The sequence below is a fragment of the Sinocyclocheilus grahami genome, unplaced genomic scaffold (genome assembly GCF_001515645.1).
Source record: "Sinocyclocheilus grahami isolate Dianchi unplaced genomic scaffold, SAMN03320097.WGS_v1.1 scaffold341.1, whole genome shotgun sequence".
Taxonomy (NCBI): Eukaryota; Metazoa; Chordata; class Actinopteri; order Cypriniformes; family Cyprinidae; genus Sinocyclocheilus; species Sinocyclocheilus grahami.
The window spans coordinates 471,480-485,270 of NW_015505520.1; the positions used below are offsets into that span (position 1 = coordinate 471,480).

A 13,791-nucleotide genomic window follows, 5' to 3' on the forward strand; every position below is an offset into this window, starting at 1 on the left:
CTTGCTGTTTTGCTTTTTTGTTAAAGCAGTGTTGCTGTTGTAAAGTTGTACAGCTACAGTTGTGTTGCTGGGTTTTAAAGCAGGTTTGATTTTTTTTTTCTTCCTTATCACTCTGTATTTACAGTATTTCACTGTCCACTCTGTTCAAATGTGGATGAATGGCTACACATAGATGTGTACACACACTATCAGAGCTGTGTTAGATCACTACCATCCTGCTTTTGTGGGGGTGGGTAGGGGTGTTAAATAATTTTAGTTTTGTTGTTTCCCCCATAGGATTTTAACATTCTAAAAGCTATGTTAAAACACAGCTCTGTAGTAACAGATACTACAAGCTAGTCAGTGTATTCAGCAGGTGTAATGTATTGTAAGTTGCTTCAAAGGTATTGCAAGTATTACATACAACAATAATAAAACAGTGTATTGACACAAAAAAGGAAATTTACTTTTGGTACTTAAGTACTTTTAAAAGCAAGTACTTCTGTACTTTTACTTAAGTAAAAATATGTCTTTACAACTTTTACTTGTAATGGAGTAATATTTGACCAGCAGTATCTGTACTTTCACTCAAGAAATGGAATTGTGTACTTTGTCCGCCTCTGAGCATGAGTAGTTTTTTTTATTTCAATTTGATTGTAAAATTTCAACATCTGAAGCAAAAACTGCTTCTCAACGTTTAAAGATTTTTTTTATGTTATAATGAGAATTTTAAATAAATTTTCAGCATATTATGAAACTGTGACAGGACAAGGTAGTGCAGCCAACAAGACCTTTGGGTCCTTGGGAACTCATTCGAAACTGTTTAAAAGCATCCCAAGATATACCTCATAAAGTTGGTCGGTGGAAAAATGTAGCTTTGATTTATTTAATGTTCATGTGACTACATAATTTGTCCATACTTCCATTACCTTTTTTCATAATTTCATTTGTGGACTGGTATTATAAAATATGGAAATAGTGATGTGTGCAATTATCACCGTGTTTCTCCACTACTTAAAAGGGGTCTGTATTAATATACATATAATATATTTTCTGCATTTCACCTAGATAGTACACATATGCAACCTTCATTCAATGCCAATTACTCAACTTTATTTTTTTCCCCATTGCAGCAGTTTGTGAGTCTGACAGAGATCTTATACCAGTTCCTTCTAGAACCCAAAGAGGTGAGTCAACGCTCTGAGATTACATCTCTGTAAAGCCATTTCTGTGTGTTAAATCATTGCCAGGAAATGCATGAAAGGATAAAACAATGTACCTTAAATGCAATACAATTCATTTTGTATAAAAGTGTCTGAAAATGCATGAACCATACATAAGAGTTAAAGGAATGGTTCACCCAAAACTGAAAATGTGCCTGAAAATGTACTCACACTTAGGCCATCCCAGATGTAGATGAGTTTGTCTCTTCATCACAACCGATTTTGATAAATTTAGCATTAAATCACTTGTTCACCAATTGATCCTCTGCAGTGAATGGGTGCTGTCAGAATAAGACTCCAGACAGCTGATAAAAACATCATAGTAACCCACAAGTAATCCACAGCACTCCAGTCCATCAATTAATGTCTTGTGAAGTGAACAGCTCTGCAAGAAAACAAATGTTTGTAAGATACAAATCCATCCTTTAGACATTTTTAACTTCAAGCCATTGTTTCTGGCTAAAATACAAATCCTGTATCCATAATATTGCTTACTCCAGGGAAAATTTGTCTTGTCTGAATTAGGTACAAACCGGTAAAGAAAGACTGATTATGTGAATGTTTATTGTGATAACTTGTGCAATTGTGAAAATATGTAGTTAACAGGATTCACACACAAATAAAAGTTGCATATTGTGCTGCTTCCTCATCAGTCAGAGCGGTTCTTGCGTCAGCTGACGGAGTTTGCTGGAGAGAATGGGATGAGTGCAGGACCACTGAGGGCTCTGATGAAGAGTGTCCTCCTCCTACCTCATGGTAAATCCTTCAGGACCCTCATCTTGAACAAATCGAGCACCTTTATCTGAAATTTCACAAATGAATAATGCAGTCCCTTCCCCTGGTGATAACATCAAATGTAGTCGTTTAGCCTGACCCCTGCAGTGATCAAAACATGCTATGATCCTAATCTCACTGAGTGATTGTTCAGTTTATTTTACACCAAATTGCTGCATTATGCGTCTAGAGGATCCTAACATATGCAAATAACCCTTGTGGCAAATTGCCCCAGGGAATCTGGACCTAATGTCACATGTAGACTGGTCGACCCTACCAATCAGTATGCATTGGTATGCTGCTACATTTGCATGCAATGACTATCCTGCTGCCTGTGCTTTTAGACATTAGAATAAAGAGGAAAGTATCAAATTACTAATCATACTGATGGGACAAAATGATGGGGAAAAAAGTGGTGGTGTAGAATAATATGTATCTGAGAAATCAGACAGATATGTAAAAACCGTATAGGCTGTATTTCAAAACCGAGTGAGCTCCCTACGTAGGTAGCACAAGTGTACTCAAAGACTGTTTCAAAAGGTATAACATTTTTTTTTAAATCTGCATCTTTTTTTAAGTTTTGCATCAATACATCATATGGTTAGTCATTTGAACGATCCATATAAATGTATTGTTACACCCCTATTTAATTGGTACATTATCAGGGTTCCATATCAGTTAGAATGCTGCCTATTTAGTTCACTAGGCTTTGGAATAGAGATATAATGTGCATATATAAGCAATTTAAATGTCTTCTTTCCTTCTCAGGTGCTTTAAAAAGAAACCTAACAGCTGAACAGGTGAAGGCAGACTTGCTCTCATTAGGTACCATCTTTCCTCATACCCATCATCTGTACCCATTTGATTATATTTGTCATGAGTCAATATTTAACAGTGTGATCTACTGTTTAATTACAGGATTAAATGAAGACAAGGCCAGTCATTTCTCTGACCAGGTTTGTCATAACATAGTTATTTTGGTGTTTTAGTTGTTTACATCTGTTTGTGGATGGGTGTGACTGAAAGATTCAGTATGTCTACATCTTCCGTTTATTTCAGTGGAGAATCCACTACCCTGTTTTGTCCAGACTGGCCGTGGGACAGACACTAATGGTCAACCAGCTTGTTGACATGGAGTGGAAATTTGGTGGTAAGCAATGGATAAACATTAGTATGTTAATCTATATTACCTACAGTGCAAATAAGAATATAAATAATGTGATTAAATAATATGAGAGTCATTTAAATGCATTTTTCTTTACAGTTACTGTTGGTACAAGTGAGCTGCAGAAGACTGGAAACATTTTTCTACAGGTAAACCTCTTCAGTTTTTTAAACGTCTGACCAAACATTTATCAAGAGATTGATTTTAAGATACATTTACCCTTTACATGATTCTGAATCAGATTTAAAGGGTTAGTTCACCCAAAAATGCAAATTCTGTCATTAATTACTCACCATCATGTCGTTCCAAGCCCATAAGACCTTTGTTCATCTTCGGAACACAAATTAAGATATTTTTTATTAAATCCGAGGGCTCTCTGACCCTCCATAGACAGCAGCACAACTGTAATGTTCCCAGCTCCAGAAACATAGCAAGGACACAGTCCATGTGACATCAGGGGTTCAACCGTAATTTTATGAAGCTACAAGAATACTTTTTGTGCGCAAAGAAAACAAAAATAACTACTTTATTCAACAATTCTTCTTCAATTCTTCTACGGTTGAACCCCTGATGTCACATGGACTGTGTCCTTGCTATGTTTCTGGAGCTGGGAACATTTCAGTTGCGTTGCTTAAAGTAAGTAAAGTAAAGTAAAGTAAAGTAAAGATGAGGGTGAGTAATTAATGACTGAATTTTCATTTTGTTGGGTGAACTAACCCTTTAAAGACAACTGAAGAGTCAAGAAAATTAAATACTAATAAACAAATTACAAATTTACAAATAAATAGAACAGAGATAAAAAATTAACAATTTTTTAAATGTTTTTTAGGTTTGTAGGTGTTCAGGGTCAGATATTGAATAATTAAATGTAAAATAATGCTGCATAGTCATCAGTGTATAAATTAAATATAGATTGATTCTTTTTAAAGCTAAAATGGTTATTCGGTCAAGAGCAGTGCGTGGTTTTCTCTTTCTTTTTTTCTTGGATTAACATTAAGGACACCGGCAGCAGCAGGAAAATTAGGCGTGGTCACTTTAAGAGACGATGCATGGACCCAATATAATTATAAAAATACACATCAGATTGCTTTCTCGACGGTTTATGTTCTATTAAGACATAACTGAGGATTTTTCGAGGATACTCGCCAAGATGGGTATTTTGACATAATTCTGTGTGTATTTGTTTGTTCAAGTGCAAGAAGACGTGAAAGAGAACCGTGTTTGCACACAGAAAACACCGCACGAGTGCTAAATTTGAGTTCTTTCCCGTTGTTTTCTGCTTAAATGCTTTAAAATCACTTGAATGTTTAAATTGGCAAGGTTTAAAAACACATTCAAGCGATTAACTTTTGTGACGGATAGATTCGGGTTATGGTTAGGTTTGAGGTTTGAGGTTAGTGACCCGATCGGACCACTGAAAATTCTGTCAACTGTCCCGAGCATCTTTCCCGCTGGCCAGTCCTTACTGTCGAGCCCTGGGAGAGTTCAGCAAAAAATGTAAGTCATCCTCATGTCTTTTCAAGCTTGTTTGACTTACTTTTTTAATGTTTTGTGTCCAAACCACATTGCATGGCAGTCTCTTAGAGCACCTTCAGCAGGATGTGTTTGTCCAGAGGGCTGCTGGGATCTGCTGCATGTGCTCGTCTGTTCTGGATGAGATGCTGTCGCTCGGCCCAGAAGCTGTCAGAAGGCACAGGTCTGCTGTACGGCCCATCTGGGCCTCTGCGGTGCACCTCAAGTCGATTCGCCTTACATCTGCAGACTCACTCTGAGCTGCTGCTTTTAGAGTCTCCTGCTGCCAAACGTCTCAAATAACCCACAGTACTCTCCATTTCCTAATATTGTCGAGCAGGTTTTCTCGCTTTGCTTTTTACTTTTAGATTTGGCAGATTTACGGCAGTCCTCCATCATTAAACTGTAGCGAAACCGCTTTCTCTTGCATTTGAAAGAGTTAACAGAACGGACCTTGAGTCTTGAGTTTTCATCACAAGAAGTCATTGTGTTGTTTGTCTGCTTTTGATGTTGTGCTCTGCACATGGTGATTATGAAATCATGTTTTACCATTAATGCTATTAATAGGGCCCTATGAAATCCATTTTAGTTTTTTCCAAATTCATTATTTTCCACTTTAATTTTTCTGGATTCCGTTTTGTAATCCATTTTTCTAGACTGTGTAATGGTTAAATTAAATGTTATTCATCAAAAGCTTCTCTAATTAATTGAAATCATGAAGCTTACATTATTAAACAGCAATTTATTAAAAGTTTAACAAAAAAAAACATTTTTAAGGCCCTATGAAATTTTATTTTTTTCTCAAATTCAGTTTTCACGCTTTAATATGTGTGTAGTAAACGAAACCGCACGTCTGCGCCATTCATTCGCTCAGAACATGCAGGATTCATATTTAAATGGTATTTTTGCAGCCTAATATTCACAGATGCTAGTCCATATTGCATTCCGCGTTATACAGTAAATTCCGTTTTTATGACTTGATTCCGTCCGTGTTTTCCACATCGCGGAAATCATAGGGCCCTATATTAATAATAATGTTAATTAAATGTACATATGTAAATAGAAATAGAAAATAAAAATGTGAGAGTCAGAAAAGTATCTTTTCCATATTTTCTAGGCTCATAAGATAACACAGTAACACTTTACAATGCGGTTCCATTTGTTAACATTATTTAACATGAATTAACAATAAAAACTTGATAAGTGATTTCACAATCACTGGTGCAGTTTTTTTATGCAAAGGAATTACCTCCGGAAAACGCGTAGATGTACACATTATTGTCAGTAAATACTGATTACCGGACTTCGTACGAGGCAAGGGACCGACACAGTCAACCATCACACGCTCAAATGGTTCACCAATAGCTGGAATTGGATATAATGGAGCAGGTGGAATAATTTGATTCGGTTTTCCAATCTTTTGACACACATGACAGCTTCGGCACTAACTTGCTGCATCGTTTGTTAAGCCAGGCCAGAAAAAAAGTCAGATCACACGATCATATGTTTTGTTTACTCCAAAATAACCGGAAAACGGACCATCATGCGCAAGTCTCAGGATTTCAGAACGATATGAGAAGGGAACTACTACCTGCTTAACAATCTGCCATTCATCAGCAGCAGCAGCATTTGATGGTCTCCACTTCCTCACCAGCACACCATCTTCAACAAAGTATCCTTGCGATACACACTCGAGTTGCTCGACAGGAACAACAGCTTCAAAGAGGGATGACATTTTATATGGTTAGTCATTTGAACGATCCATATAAATGTATTGTTACACCCCTATTTAATTGGTACATTATCAGGGTTCCATATCAGTTAGAATGCTGCCTATTTAGTTCACTAGGCTTTGGAATAGAGATATAATGTGCATATATAAGCAATTTAAATGTCTTCTTTCCTTCTCAGGTGCTTTAAAAAGAAACCTAACAGCTGAACAGGTGAAGGCAGACTTGCTCTCATTAGGTACCATCTTTCCTCATACCCATCATCTGTACCCATTTGATTATATTTGTCATGAGTCAATATTTAACAGTGTGATCTACTGTTTAATTACAGGATTAAATGAAGACAAGGCCAGTCATTTCTCTGACCAGGTTTGTCATAACATAGTTATTTTGGTGTTTTAGTTGTTTACATCTGTTTGTGGATGGGTGTGACTGAAAGATTCAGTATGTCTACATCTTCCGTTTATTTCAGTGGAGAATCCACTACCCTGTTTTGTCCAGACTGGCCGTGGGACAGACACTAATGGTCAACCAGCTTGTTGACATGGAGTGGAAATTTGGTGGTAAGCAATGGATAAACATTAGTATGTTAATCTATATTACCTACAGTGCAAATAAGAATATAAATAATGTGATTAAATAATATGAGAGTCATTTAAATGCATTTTTCTTTACAGTTACTGTTGGTACAAGTGAGCTGCAGAAGACTGGAAACATTTTTCTACAGGTAAACCTCTTCAGTTTTTTAAACGTCTGACCAAACATTTATCAAGAGATTGATTTTAAGATACATTTACCCTTTACATGATTCTGAATCAGATTTAAAGGGTTAGTTCACCCAAAAATGCAAATTCTGTCATTAATTACTCTCCATCATGTCGTTCCAAGCCCAGACCTTTGTTCATCTTCGGAACACAAATTAAGATATTTTTTATTAAATCCGAGGGCTCTCTGACCCTCCATAGACAGCAGCACAACTGTAATGTTCCCAGCTCCAGAAACATAGCAAGGACACAGTCCATGTGACATCAGGGGTTCAACCGTAATTTTATGAAGCTACAAGAATACTTTTTGTGCGCAAAGAAAACAAAAATAACTACTTTATTCAACAATTCTTCTTCAATTCTTCTACGGTTGAACCCCTGATGTCACATGGACTGTGTCCTTGCTATGTTTCTGGAGCTGGGAACATTGCAGTTGTGTTGGAGTCTATGGAGGGTCTGAGAGCTCTCGGATTTAATAATAAAAAGATCTTAATTTGTGTAATTTGTGTAAATTGTGAGTATAATAGGCAAAACTTTTTTTAGCTTCAGACTATGATTCCACCCAGTCAGAGGATATGAAACATATATTTTGAGCTAATTTTAGAATACGTTGTTTTTATTTGTCATGCATCTTCTAGCAATGAGAGGCTTGTTTTTGCACTAGAGTTTGTTTCAGACATTCAGTGTATGATACCCAGTTTATCTCTGTAACCATTTATAAAATGTATGATGCCTAGTGTTTTAAAAATGTATTCAGATTTCAAAAGTTGTGTATATTCCAACCTTTAAAATATTTAATCCAGTACTTAAGTGAGTGAAGAAATTTAACAGAACCTGAGATTTCATACAAGCGTCGTACAACACAGTGTCATCTGAAGCAAAATGATAGCTGTGTGCAAGAAAAAAAACGAACAAAACTAATTTTTTTTGTAATCTGTAAACCAATAAACAATACAGCAGGTTAGTAATTATTGAGAGATTTTTCAATTTTGGGTGGAGTATCTCTTTAAATGAATGAGATGATTAGTAGAGTAGCCTAGTTGTTAAGTATCTAAAGACATTTAGACTCATGTAACACAGAGCCAGAAGTTTTATTTTTATTTAAAATGAGAGAAGAGGCAGGAATTAATGAGAACCTTAGCACTAACCGCACCAGAATCATGAGAGACCGCATGATCACAAGCAAACTTGGTTGCATCTGAATCAGTGAACTCCAGCAAAACACTCAAGTCTAGGGACTGATGGTGTGCTATTAGTCGTCTTAAAAGAAAATGCATTTTCTTAATGGCAGGTAACTATCAAAGTAAATAATTATGCCATCATCTTCCTCCTTTATATTTTAAAAGTACCTACCATCTCCTTTTAACCCAGCTAAAATATAAATATTGTCAGTTTCTAATTACGATTCCAAATAACTGCTCTCTGATGTGAAGAAAATACTATTTCAGGGTTCCCCTAGCATATTATATTAGTTGTGAGGTATGGTGAGGTATATTTGGCTAATGTTTGGTATTGTGTTGTTTTTCATGTGCAGTCTAATGTTTCCTTTAGTGATCAAACTCTTGATCTGTAACATACATCTGTGCTTTAGGATATGATTAGACAAATATACAGGCTCATTCATTAAACTTTTTCTTTCTTCTCACAGCTGAAACTGGTGATCAGAAAAGGAAACACGACAGAAAATGTCTACATGGGTAAGTTTTCTCCAAATCCATTGTCTTGTTGTAACAAGTTGTAACATACTGTATATGATTCAGCGGTTTTGATGTAATTTTGTTTGCATCTGTCCACATTAGAGCTGACTTTACCTCAGTTCTACAACTTCCTCCATGAGATGGAGCGCGCCAAAGCAAGTATGGATTGTTTCAGTTAACCGAGGTCGTTGTAATCAGAGTTTGCCTCTTTGCCTGTTGATCAGTAAACAACTGTAATGATGTTCCCATACTCACCAAATGTTTCAAGAAGAAACTTTAACAATTATAATTCACTAATCTTAAGTAGTTGTGTGATTGTTTGCACCCTTGTAGTTTGGGACAAAGACCACATTCCACATTGATGCTCTTTATTGATGATCTTCTGTTTATTAAACCTTTGATACATTTCTTTGTAGCAGCATATGTGCTTTTTGTACTTTGTTCACTAATAAATTAATATATTTTAAATAAAATTCCACTACTTTTATACTATTTTTATACTATTACTGTATAAATAATATAATTAATTCCAAATAATTTTTTTTTTTAACTTTTTAATTAATGGCAATAAATTGGAAATTTGACTACTACTGCTAGTAGGTCTACAGAAATATATTAATTTTGCTGTCAGCAGACATTTGAAAAGTGTTTGCCTTTATCAAAGGCTGTCATGCTTTACAAAGATGTAATAAATGAACACTGTGATAAATATGAGTTCCCTATTAGATGGTATTTGTGTCCTGAAGCAACTTAATATCAAGACTGACAATATCAAAGGACACACCCAGAGGCTGTGTAGATAAATCATCCAATTGATTTGTCCTTACACATGTCATTGTTTCCCTCTCTTTGAGGATTAATACTTCCGTTCTTTTCATTCTGAGAAATCTTGTTAATTTAGTCCCGTTTTTATACTCTAATTTTCTCAATTATTGACTGCCACTCTTCTGTCTGCATGTCAGAACGTGCAGGTTGTGAGTCATTAGCACCAAGTTCTCCACAACTTGCGGTGCGTGACGGAAGATGCGTGACGCTCGTTTGGCTGCACCTCGAATGGTTAGCACACTCTCATAACAATTCGTAACTTTGTTCTGTTTTGGCAATTTGGTGGTGAACTCCTATAATTTCGTACGATATGCTTACATCCCACTAAGAGTTATGTCTAGAAGTGGACCTTCATTCTTAGTTTTTTCCCCCAAAATTTGACCATCAGTGGTTCAACTGTCATTTTATTTTATATACAACGCAACTAACTCTCATGAATGTGCAGTGGAGACTGACATGGAAGAAAAGAGATTGTTGAATAAAGTCGTTATTTTTGTTTTCTTTGCACACAAAACATATTTTCTTAGCTTCATATAATTAGGGCTGAACCACTGATGTCACATGGACTATTTTAACGATGTCCTTACTACGTTTCTGGGCCTTGAATGTGGTAGTACCTTTGCTATCTATGGAGGGTCAGAAAGCTCTCTGATTTCACTAAAAAATATCTTAATTTGTGTTCCGAAGATGAACGAAGTTCTGTGATACTCACCCTCATGTTGTTCCAAACCTGTAAGATACAGGTTTGGAACAACATGAGAGTGAGTATGACAGAATTTTCATTTTTTGGTGAACTATCCCTTTAAAATCCATAAGCCAGAAGCATTGTGAGGCTCATCTTTCACCGTCAATTTGCAACTACTCTTCCTCTCCTTCTCTAAAACAACCTTTATTTGAATAAAATAATCCCAATATGAAAATCTGGGGTGAATTTTAAGACTCTGCCCTAAACAAACACGTTCTAGCTTGATGACTTGCATGTGCACAGGAGGAAGCGACTGTCATACTAGCATTTTAAGTATCTGCCTGCTCACTATGGTGGTCATGAAGCTGCTATAAAACATTTTCTTCTTTTTTTCAAACTTTAAAACTATTTCATTGTAACTGTATAGTATATGGTAGTTTGGTTTGGAGCATCATGCTTTGCATTTACTAACTAAGGTTAATTTAGTCCCGTTTTTATACTTTAATTTTCTCAATTATTGACTGCCACTCTTCTGTCTGCATGTCAGAACGTGCAGGTTGTGAGTCATTAGCACCAAGTTCTCCACAACTTGCGGTGCGTGACGGAAGATGCGTGACGCTCGTTTGAATGGTTAGCACACTCTCATAACAATTCGTAACTTTGTTCTGTTTTGGCAATTTGGTGGTGAACTCCTATAATTTCGTACGATATGCTTACATCCCACTAAGAGTTAGGTCTAGAGGTGGACCTTCATTCTTAGTTTTTTCCCCAAAAATTTGACCATCAGTGGTTCAACTGTCATTTTATTTTATATACAACGCAACTAACTCTCATGAATGTGCAGTGGAGACTGACATGGAAGAAAAGAGATTGTTGAATAAAGTCGTTATTTTTGTTTTCTTTGCACACAAAACATATTTTCGTAGCTTCATATAATTAGGGCTGAACCACTGATGTCACATGGACTATTTTAACGATGTCCTTACTACGTTTCTGGGCCTTGAATGTGGTAGTACCTTTGCTATCTATGGAGGGTCAGAAAGCTCTCTGATTTCACTAAAAAATATCTTAATTTGTGTTCCGAAGATGAACGAAGTTCTGTCATACTCACCCTCATGTTGTTCCAAACCTGTAAGATACAGGTTTGGAACAACATGAGAGTGAGTATGACAGAATTTTCATTTTTGGGTGAACTATCCCTTTAAAATCCATAAGCCAGAAGCATTGTGAGGCTCATCTTTCACCATCAATTTGCAACTACTCTTCCTCTCCTTCTCTAAAACAACCTTTATTTGCATAAAATAATCCCAATATGAAAATCTGGGGTGAATTTTAAGACTCTGCCCTAAACAAACACGTTCTAGCTTGATGACTTGAATGTGCACAGGAGGAAGTGACTGTCATACTAGCATTTTAAGTATCTGCCTGCTCACTATGGTGGTCATGAAGCTGCTATAAAACATCTTTCTTTCTTCTTTTTTTTCAAACTTTAAAACTATTTCATTGTAACTGTATAGTATATGGTAGTTTGGTTTGGAGCATCATGCTTTGCATTTACTAACTAAACGAACAACGATCAGGACAATGATCCTAAGTAATCTTTCATAAGTTCACATGTACACATAGTCACCTGCCGTGCACTAAGCGCCTGGTGTGTGTGTGTGTGTGTGTGTGTGTGAATGTGTGTGAGGTATGTGCATAACAAAGCAGAGAAAGGTATAGGGGAAAGTTACAGTTACTCTAGACAGCAAAAAGAGGAAGTTAAATTCCCACGAGTATTTACTAGACACCCTAAAGCAATTTTCCAAACATCTGCTATGCACTTCTGGCAAGTTATGTTATATATATATATATATATATATATATATATATATATATATATATATATCTTTGTCCACTGTGTATGTATATGTTCTGAGAGAGAAAAAAATGATATATATATATATATATCATTGTCCACTGTGTATGTATAAGTTCTGAGAGAGAAAAAAATGTGTGGGACAGATTTTCTGTGGAAGTATTTGTGGGCAGTTAATGTGTAAATCATTAAAGGTGCACTAAGAGGTTGAGGTTTTGATGGTTAATATAGTCCAGTTTGTTCCTGAAAAAATGGGTGAATGTCATTGATAAAGCCACTGAAATCTTTTATTATATTATTATATCTTTTATTATAATCTTTTGTAAGGCAAAATTATATTTGAACCTTATTCATTCTAAAATAACAGCTAACAAACAATAAATTGCTTTGACTCACTGTGCAAATACATCGCTGAGCAAAATACATCAAGTTGTTTTCAAATGAAACATATGCACAGATGAATATTATATGCATTTAGAAAATAAATAAGGTGCATTACTGACTTTAAATGTATAATTTCTCTAAAAACTTTCGATTAATTCCCAGGAATGTTTTTTCTTTGAAATTAATCTTGTGAAAACGATCTTCTGAAACTTTAGCTGCTAATGCTTTTTTGCACTTTTTGGACCAAAAACAGACATCCAATAGTAAGGAGGTCATGAAGAATGTGGGATTTTTTTTATTTTTTTTGGCCAATTGTGTTCTGCTTTTAGTTTAAACTGGCATTTTTTCTTTTTACTTATGATTGAGGCAGAGAAAATGGGCAGACGACATCATTAATGTTTAAACAATCCATGTATAACATTTTAATACCATAAACTTTCAAAGCAGTTGTTTCTACCAGAAAGAATACACTGTAACATCAAGATGGAATCAGAATTGACCCAATTTACTTTCTTACCTTCGGCCTAGCTGTGTAGCACAGGGTTCCCTATCTGTCGGTCACTACGAGTTATGTCGTGACGACATATGGGGTCTTACTTGGGAACCCGAATCCTCTCTGATTAAGAGAAAATGCCAATGAAATTTGGCTAGTGGATTTTGCATATCTGAGCCACTCCCTGTGCATACGGGTATAAATAGGCGACAGGTGCATCCACTCATCAGATTTTTGCTTCGGAGCCGAGAGGATGAAGAAATCTCAGCATTCACCAGGCGATTTCTCTCGTAAGCTGGAAGAAGAGGCTGTTCTGGGTGGCGTTACAACATGTTCAGCGGTGTCCCTGTTAATTCAGCGTTTCCCCTGGGTGTTTCATCTAAAAGAGCAGTTTCTGATCACGGTTCGTTGATGGTTCATGCGCTCACTGCGAGTGTATGTCCATGACAGTGCTGCGATCGCGCCTCTCTCTCCTCAAGGGGAGTGGAGGGGCACCTTCTGTCACCACACACCCCAGTTTCTCTGCCACGAGCAGAGGACCACCGGATGGTGCTTTGGGTGATCTGAGGGTCACAGTGAGAGAGGTGGTCTCAGCACTTCATTCGGCGGGCTGAGAGAAGATCAGATGTCAATCACAGCATCGGGGGATGGGCTGTCATCTTCCGAGGATGAAGATTCAGTGGGGCTGTCCCCCCTCAGGTG

The 13,791-nt window shown here is 36.5% G+C and overlaps 1 protein-coding gene across 1 annotated transcript in view; it reads left to right on the top strand.

Moving 5' to 3' along the window:
* The window catches only part of LOC107603136 (COMM domain-containing protein 7-like), a 10,827-nt gene extending 1,505 nt beyond the window's left edge, over window positions 1-9,322 (top strand). Inside the window, exons 2-9 of the mRNA XM_016295851.1 lie at window positions 1,113-1,166; window positions 1,856-1,958; window positions 2,745-2,801; window positions 2,895-2,932; window positions 3,036-3,126; window positions 3,241-3,290; window positions 8,796-8,844; window positions 8,947-9,322. Coding sequence (XP_016151337.1) covers window positions 1,113-1,166; window positions 1,856-1,958; window positions 2,745-2,801; window positions 2,895-2,932; window positions 3,036-3,126; window positions 3,241-3,290; window positions 8,796-8,844; window positions 8,947-9,023 — 519 coding nt within the window. The 3' untranslated portion in view covers window positions 9,024-9,322. The remainder of the gene's footprint in view (window positions 1-1,112; window positions 1,167-1,855; window positions 1,959-2,744; window positions 2,802-2,894; window positions 2,933-3,035; window positions 3,127-3,240; window positions 3,291-8,795; window positions 8,845-8,946) is intronic.
* Window positions 9,323-13,791: the final 4,469 nt, after the last annotated feature.